An 8,204-nucleotide genomic window follows, 5' to 3' on the forward strand; every position below is an offset into this window, starting at 1 on the left:
GTCGATCGATCGTAATAAAAGGTGGGGAACGAGGCTCGGCATGGGCTGGCAATACCCGACGTCGGATCATCATAACACCCTGTATCTATGACATTTGATTAGAAAATTGATTACGTTAATTGAAGTAATTTGTAATTTACTGAATTTGTACGAGAATGAAATGTCAACATGTTCTTGATTGATTTTTATTTTTCTTTCCTTGTTGATTTTGAACTTATGAATTTGAGAATTTATAAAAAGCTATAGGTAATGTTCATCAGCTATTGAGTGAGTTTGATTACCATTCTGAACCGGTAGAGATGAAATCAGACACAGAATCTGTGTCAACACTATGAATGTAACGAGAACGAATTTCATTTTGTTTTTCAAAAATGTTGAATTAAAAAACCAAATTTATCGAAAATTGGCTTCAATTTTTAAACAGAACCAAATTGAATTTAAACTCGAAAGCAAAAAACTGTGACTTTTAACGACACAGTGTGTTGCATTAACACTGAAAAAATGTCTTTAACTAAAAACAGCAGTCAAAATCGAACGATGTTTTATGAATTAAAACAAAAAAAAACAGTGTGAAAACGAAAAAAATTGAGCATCGACGTCTATGCGGCACCGAGTCATCTGTGAAACTAAAAGTGATAATTTATGAATTGAGAAACCGACACACAATAGAAGCGAAGCAAATCAAATAAAAAAACCAGAATTTCCAGATGACGAGAGAACACGGCAAATATTTACTCAAACAGAAAAAAGTGATAGTGAGTCGTTTGAGCAAATCAGCTCACGAATTCATTAATATATTCCGTGTTTATCCACAGCGATGACGCTTGGAATGATAAATTCGTTCGACGTATTCATTTCAATGACATTGTATTTTGCATAAACTTGATTTGTAACGATAAGGCGTGTAAGGCTTCGACGCTTCATTTGATTCATAGTGTTAAAGTTTTTTTTATAGATAAAGCGATGAAGAAGACATTGAATGAAACGTTGACCTAACGAATTGTAAGAAATTTGGTCTTTTAAAGGTATAAGTAGTGTTTATATTGATGAGTACGTTGAAATATTCTGTTTACATTATTTTGAACGAGAAGAAGCTTTGAACAAAACAAAATATACGAGTTTTTTTTCTTATAGAGTCACCTTTTGCACAATATCATGGCAATTGAATGCTCTGTCAAAAGTTTGTCAATAAACTGTTTTTTGTTCCGATTTTATCCGAAAACACTGCTCTCTTTGTAATAGCCATTCGATGGAGTAGACTAAACTCAGCTTCAATTGTTTCATCAGTCAAATTAAATCATACACAAATACGATGAATTCTTCTCAATTGAATGTTCAATATAGGTCAAGGCCAAAGAATTCAAATAGCAGCGAAAATGGAATTTTTTCTTCTCAAAATTTCATTCATTCTGATTAGAAACAGAATAAATTCTAGATTGGATTGCCAATGATTGAAGCCCATTCAATTTGAATGTTCAATTCATGTATTTGATCCAGTTCGATACGGTCAACTTCACACCTGATCTGCGTCGCCTGCACAAAAAATGTCATCAATGACAGAACCAAAGTGGCGCGCAACATTGTCAGCATAGTCATTGAATTACGTCGTATTAGAGCACACAGTAGAAGGAGGTGAACACGAGTAGACGACTGTCATTAGAAGAAGTTGAAAAAATCAGGAAATTGATCAATTTCGAATGATTCGAATCATTTGTGTGTTCGGCTAACGAAGTGAAAGGTGAGTTTTGGGGAAAAAATTGATTTTTATTATAATAAACTATTCCATATTAATATGAAATGGATCGAAAAGTGTAAAAGTCGCTTTGCAAAGATGAAAAAACGATGTAAAATTGGCTAACGCAATTTCATAGCCGATTTCATCAAAAATTCAATTTCAGCTCAGTCGTCTCCCAATGAAATTCAAGTTAGAAAAAGTATCTTTGATGATAATATTCAATTTGGCTGAATGTGTGGGACATTCATTCTTTTCTCTGCGACAGATAAAATTTGTGTCTAGAAACTTCGAAACTTCTTTGTTCAGTTCACCTTGAAACTTTGGTTATGTTACTTCATGTTTCGCACTTTGTTCGTCAATTGTCATTTGTGAATATTGGATTTTCATTATGTGTGTGTGTGTGTGTATGATTCACTGTGTGGCAGACATAAGTACATCTTCGTACCGTTTTTAAGAATTGAATCAGCATAAATAAAAAAAACTTTTTATGAAATTATTACAAATCACAATTACATTCGAATGAATGTTTTCAATAGATTTGTTACTCTTCAAATTGTATAGGAACATTGAACCACGATGAATCCGTATCGAAGCAAAGGGTGTTGTAGCAGCAACAATACTAAACGTAAACGCAAGCGTTCATCGGTAGACACAATAGTCGAAGTGAAAGTGAAGCAAGATGTAGTTGTCAAAGAGGAGACAGTGGACAAAGCAGAAATGGTTGATATTACACGGCCACTGCGACAACCACCATCGACTGAAGCGACCGGCATGGTCAAATCAGAGGCTGAGACCGACAGCGAAGTCGATTTTGAATACGATATTGATTGTGTGAAGGGAGAGGTGAAAAGTGAAAACGGATGTGTGAAGAAGGAATGCGGTTCATCACAAGGTGCTAGCTCCTCCGATGGTGGTGACAATCTCGACGATATAGCGGCAGATGCAAGCAACGCAGGACCAAGGTCAAACAGCCGAGAAAAGCACAAGCGTGGATCGAAACGAGAAAATATTACGAATCAAAAGAAGCAAACCAATGCCAAGGCATCGAAGAAAACAGCGGTAAAATACAATCTCACACAACACATTCGAGTCCACACCGCTGAAAAACCATTCGTTTGTGAAGTGTGCGCAAGATCTTTTGCATGGAAAAGCAGTTTCAAACGCCATGAAAAAACCCACGGTCCTCCATTGGCATTCCGTTGTTCAGAGTGTCGTCGAGGATTTGCTCAAGACATCGATAAAACCGACCACGAATCCAAATGCCAGCAGCGTCAGTACGTGTGCTACGCGTGTAAACATATCGCACCTTATGTGTTCAACTTGAAGCGTCACATGCGAACGCACAGTGGACAAAAGCCTTTCGGGTGTTCGGTTTGTTCTAGAATATTTGCAGAAAAAGCTAAACTTCGCGATCATTCACGCACTCACGTTGAACAGCTTCCATTGGCCTGCTCAAAATGTGCTCAACGATTCGCTGAGGCAAATGAGGAACGGTCACATGAGAAACGATGCATCGGTCGTAGATTCGAATGTTATTTGTGCCAGTACGAATGTTTCCAGAAAAGTCATTTGAAGTACCATATGCGATCAAAACACACGGGCGATAAGCCATTTAAATGTGCAGTTTGTGAAATGGAATTTTGTCAGAAGTTTGGACTGGAACGTCATTTGGCCACACATACAAAACCACATCCAATACGTTGCTCCAAATGCTGGGTACGATTCACAGACGAAGACAAAAAGAATGTGCACGAAGCACAATGCAATCGCCGCCTTCGCCAATGCTACTTGTGCAAAGTGAATACAATTAATTCAATACACCTAAAAAACCACATGCGAGCTCAGCACACCGGAGAAAAACCATTTCAATGCGAACTCTGCGGTGCTCGATTTGTGCGGAAATTCGATACGGCTCGCCACATGACACGCCACCATGGTTTGAACAGCCAAATTTAATTTTGCATAAAAAATCGGAATATATTCACTCACTACGTGCTTCCATGCTTTCCATCCAGAAAAAAACGAACTAAATAACAGAAGACACAACGAAATAAAATAACTTTACTCAGTATTCACAGACAACTAATGATATTTTTTGTCTATAACTGACACACAACAAATCAGATTGAATAAAACAGCAGACACTCTCATATGACATTGTCTAAACTTTGTGTTCCGATCAATTTATGCTTTGAACCATTTCCTTTACTTTCCATCTAATCGAATCTAATTCCATTCAATTCAATGTAAAATGAAGTCAAAACTTGTAACTCATGGCACAGAAATGGAAATAAAGTCTCCCAACTTCAGAATAACAACTAATTTGATTTTTCTTCCATTTTTTCATTGATTTCTTAGTGAACCTGCAAAAAATAACTGCTTTTGGCAAAGTAGTTGAACTTTTTATGGGAATCGTTTAAATTCACAATGCTCCAACTAAAAGCTAAATCTATCTAGGTCTCAGACTCATTTGTTCATAAATGCACATGCTGTTCATTGAAATTCGTCCAAGTGCTTCAAAAACCATTCATTTTGATTGTAATTGAAAAGATAATTTGCCCAAAGATAGAAAGAATGCGACATATGAACTCAATTCGGATGGTTTGAAATTCAAGCATTGAATATGCATGAGCCTAGTGAATATTGAAGTTCTGATTCTGATTTATTCTTTCTTCATGCTTTGACCTAGAAGAGTGTCGATGAACGATCATGTATCGGTCCGTATTCAAGAAAATCCAAGAATAAAATTTCATTGATGAAGTTCTTGTTCTACTGGGGCTCATTCATCTCTGTTTCATTCTAAACTTTTCAAAATTTTCATTTTTCGTTACAAGTTGATCAAAATCGATGTGGATCCAAAAGAACTTCCAAACGATTCGGAAAATCCCAAAGGAATGTCAACTTTTGATATGATATTTTCAAACAATTTGCCAAACTCCAAATTGTTCTTCAATTTTCATCAAACTTCAATGACAAATCAAATTGAGACTTTTCTCCAGAGAAAACCAAGCTCAGTATCATTTTCAAAATGATCGAACATGATGTTCGGAATATCAGTTTGGAAATGTGTCTGTTTATACTGGAAGCAAATCTTGAAGATGCTGATAATAAGACAGAGCTTAATGTGCACAGGGATACTAACATGGAAATTTGATCAGCCTTCGATAAAAGATAGAAAAATTGAAGAAAAAAAAGTTTGAAATCAAAACAGATTTTTATTTCGAAATTGAACAAATGATTGCGACCAACTTCACTCCAATGCGTAGTTTCATGTAATGTCAACGAAAGCAATACGCATTGCGTTGTTTTCACCACATTCATTTAGCTACGTTGATTCAATCGCACACAGTAAAATGAGTCTATCGCAAGCAGACGTTCATACGAAGAAGAAGCAAATAAGAAAATCTCTGTCACTTTGTTGCGTCGATTTGTGTCTTACCGAAACAAATCAAAAGGTAAGTTTTAGGAATATTCTCAATTTTATTACATTTCTTCTTGCTTGGAGACTTAGGATATAGCAACAATTGAACAGAAACTCCATTGCAAACAAATAATTTGATGTGAATTTATCTCACGAAATTGAGTAGAGAATTTGATAGCAAAAAAAAATTAGAATTTTCATTTTTCATGTGATTCAGTTTAGAAAATAAAATTTCATACAATTGTACTACTGAAAATTGGAATATTGATTTTCTAGTCCATTCAAAACATAGTTTCAGATTTTCGTTTAAAATACAAGTGTAGAAGAAACTTTGTCCACTCTACTTCTTCTTCTTCTTTGAGTTCTTCAAGAAACTTTGGTTATGTCTTTTCATGTCTCACACTTTGTTCAACAAATGTCATTTGTGGCTCACGGTCTTTCGTTGTGTGTTCAATTGACTGTGTGGCAGACATACAGTACTGATTTTAGGAATTCAAGCATTATTCATTGAAACGAAAAAAGATCTCTCGAAAAAAATTGGCACAAATTGAAATTACATTCGAATGAAGGAATGCACGATGTGTCAATGTCGAGTCTACAACAACTATTCAATTTATTTCAGTTTTATATGAACAATTCACGATTGCAAATGAAGCAATGTTTGGAAGAGCTTTGAATGTAGATTTATGCATTTGGAATTGAATTGAAAGTGACAGCATTTTGATACATTTCTTTGCAGATTGTCGTACGTGAAGTCACAATGAACCCGTTCTAATGTAAAGGTACTGACGGTGGCAACGTCAAACGAAAGCAAAGCCGAAAATCAGCGAGCAAAAATGTCGAAATCAAACAAGAGGTGGTGGTGGTGAAAGAAGAGCCAAGAGATAATGTAGAAATGGTTGATGTTAGTCGCCCAACACGACAGCTACTATCAATTAAAGCAATTGATGTGGTCAAATCAGAGGCTGAGACCGACAGCGAAGTCGATTTTGAATACGATATTGATTGTGTGAAGGGAGAGGTGAAAAGTGAAGACGGATGTGCGAAGAAGGAATGCGGTTCATCACAAGGTGCCAGCTCTTCTAATGGTGGTGACAATCTCGACGATATAGCGGCAGATGCAAGCAACGCAGAACCAAGGTCAAACAGCCGAGAAAAGCACAAGCGTGGATCGAAACGAGAAAATATTACGAATCAAAAGAAGCAAACCAATGCCAAGGCATCGAAGACAGCAGCGGTAAAGAGGCACAAGAAGCACATGTGCCATTTTTGCAATTACGCTGCATCAGTGAAATCAATTCTCACAGCACATATTCGAGTGCACACTGGTGAGAAGCCATTCGTTTGCGAAGTGTGCGCAAGATCTTTTGCATTGAAAAGTAATTTGCGTCAACATGAAAAAACTCACGGTCCTCGATTGGCATTCCGTTGTTCAAAGTGTGGTAGAAGATTTGCTCAAGAAATCGATAAAACCGACCACGAATCCAAATGCCAGAGGCGTCAGTACGAATGCTACGCGTGCAAGTACAACAAATTCCAATTGGCATTCATGAAGCGTCACATGCGAACGCACAGTGGACAAAAGCCTTTCGGGTGTTCGGTTTGTTCTAGAACATTTGCAGAAAAAGTTACCCTTCAACGTCATTCACGCACTCACGTTAAACAGCTTCCATTGGCCTGCTTAAAATGTGCTCAACGATTCGCAAAACAAAACGACAAGCAGTCGCATGAACAGCGATGCACACGTCGACGATTCGAATGTTATTTGTGCCAGTTCGAGTGTTTCCAGGAATGTGATTTGAAATACCATATGCGATCAAAGCACACGGGCGATAAGCCATTTAAATGTGCAGTTTGTGAAATGGAATTTTGTCAGAAGTTTGAACTGGAACGTCATTTGGCCACACATACAAAACCACGTCCAATACGTTGCTCAAAATGCTGGGTACGATTCACAGGCGAAGACAAAAAGAATGTGCACGAAGCACAATGCAATCGCCGCCTTCGCCAATGCTACTTGTGCAAAATGAATGCAATTGATTCAATACACCTAAAAAGCCACATGCGAGCTCAGCACATCGGAGAAAAACCATTTCCATGCGAACTCTGCGATGCTCGATTTGTGCGGAAATTCAATGCGGCTCGCCACATGACACGCCACCATGGTTTGAACAGCCAAATTTAATTTTGCATAAAAAAATCGGAATATATTCACTCACTACGTTTTTCCATACTTTCCATTCAGAAAAAACGAACTTAATAACAGAAGACACAACGAAATAAAATAACTTCACTCAGTATTCACAGACAACTAATGATATTTTTTGTCTATAACTGACACACAACAAATCAGATTGAATGAAACAGCAGACACTCTCAAATATCAAAAAATGGAATCTAATTCCATTCAATTCAATGTAAAATGAAATCAAAACTTGTAACTCATGGCACAGAAATGGAAATAAAGTCTCTCAACTTCAGAATAACAACTAATTTGATTTTTCTTTCTTTTTTTCATTGATTTCTTAGTGAACCTGCAAAAATAACTGCGTTTGGCAAAATAGTTGAAATTTTTATGGGAATCGTTTAAATTCAAACTAAAAGCTAAATCTATCTAGGTCGCAGACGCATTTGTTCATAAATGCATATGCTGTTCATTGAAATTCGTCCAAGTGCTTCGAAAACCATTCATTTTTATTGTGATTGAGAAGAAAATTTGTCCAAAGATAGAAAGAATGCGACATATGAACTCAATTCGGATGGTTTGAAATTCAAGCATTGAATATGCATGAGCCTGGTGAACATTGAAGTTCTGAATCTGATTTATTCTTTTTTCATGCTTTGACCTAGATGAGTGTCGATGAACGATCACATATCGGTCCGTATTCAAGAAAATCCAAGAAAAAAAGATTTCATTGATGAAGTTCTTGTTCTACTGGGGCTCATTCATCTCTGTTTCATTCTAAACTTTTCAAAATTATTCATTTTTCGTTACAAGTTGACCAAAATTCATGTGAATCCAAAAGAACTTTCAAACGATTCGGAAAA

The 8,204-nt window shown here is 36.6% G+C and overlaps 2 protein-coding genes across 2 annotated transcripts; both read left to right on the forward strand.

The window, feature by feature from the left end:
* Positions 1–981: 981 nt before the first annotated feature.
* Positions 982–4,053, forward strand: LOC129570502 (zinc finger protein 568-like). The gene is made up of 3 exons (XM_055450140.1): positions 982–1,002; positions 1,418–1,738; positions 2,297–4,053. The coding sequence occupies exon 3, from the start codon at positions 2,312–2,314 to the stop codon at positions 3,689–3,691; it is 1,380 nt and encodes a 459-aa protein (XP_055306115.1). The 5' UTR covers positions 982–1,002; positions 1,418–1,738; positions 2,297–2,311; the 3' UTR covers positions 3,692–4,053.
* Positions 4,054–6,025: 1,972 nt separating this feature from the next.
* On the forward strand, positions 6,026–6,484 carry LOC129570493 (uncharacterized; the record flags this gene model as incomplete). The annotated part of the gene is made up of 1 exon (XM_055450128.1): positions 6,026–6,484. A coding segment is annotated over exon 1 (433 nt), but the record flags the coding sequence as incomplete, so codon positions are not given.
* Positions 6,485–8,204: the final 1,720 nt, after the last annotated feature.

Source organism: Sitodiplosis mosellana, unplaced genomic scaffold, assembly GCF_009176505.1.
Source record: "Sitodiplosis mosellana isolate CC-2019 unplaced genomic scaffold, AAFC_SMos_1.0 Smas_scaffold_60, whole genome shotgun sequence".
Lineage (NCBI taxonomy): Eukaryota > Metazoa > Arthropoda > Insecta > Diptera > Cecidomyiidae > Sitodiplosis > Sitodiplosis mosellana.

Excerpts from the sequence above, each read along its gene's own strand:
- LOC129570502 (XM_055450140.1), top strand. The coding sequence starts at position 2,312 with ATGAATCCGTATCGAAGCAAAGGGTGTTGTAGCAGCAACAATACTAAA.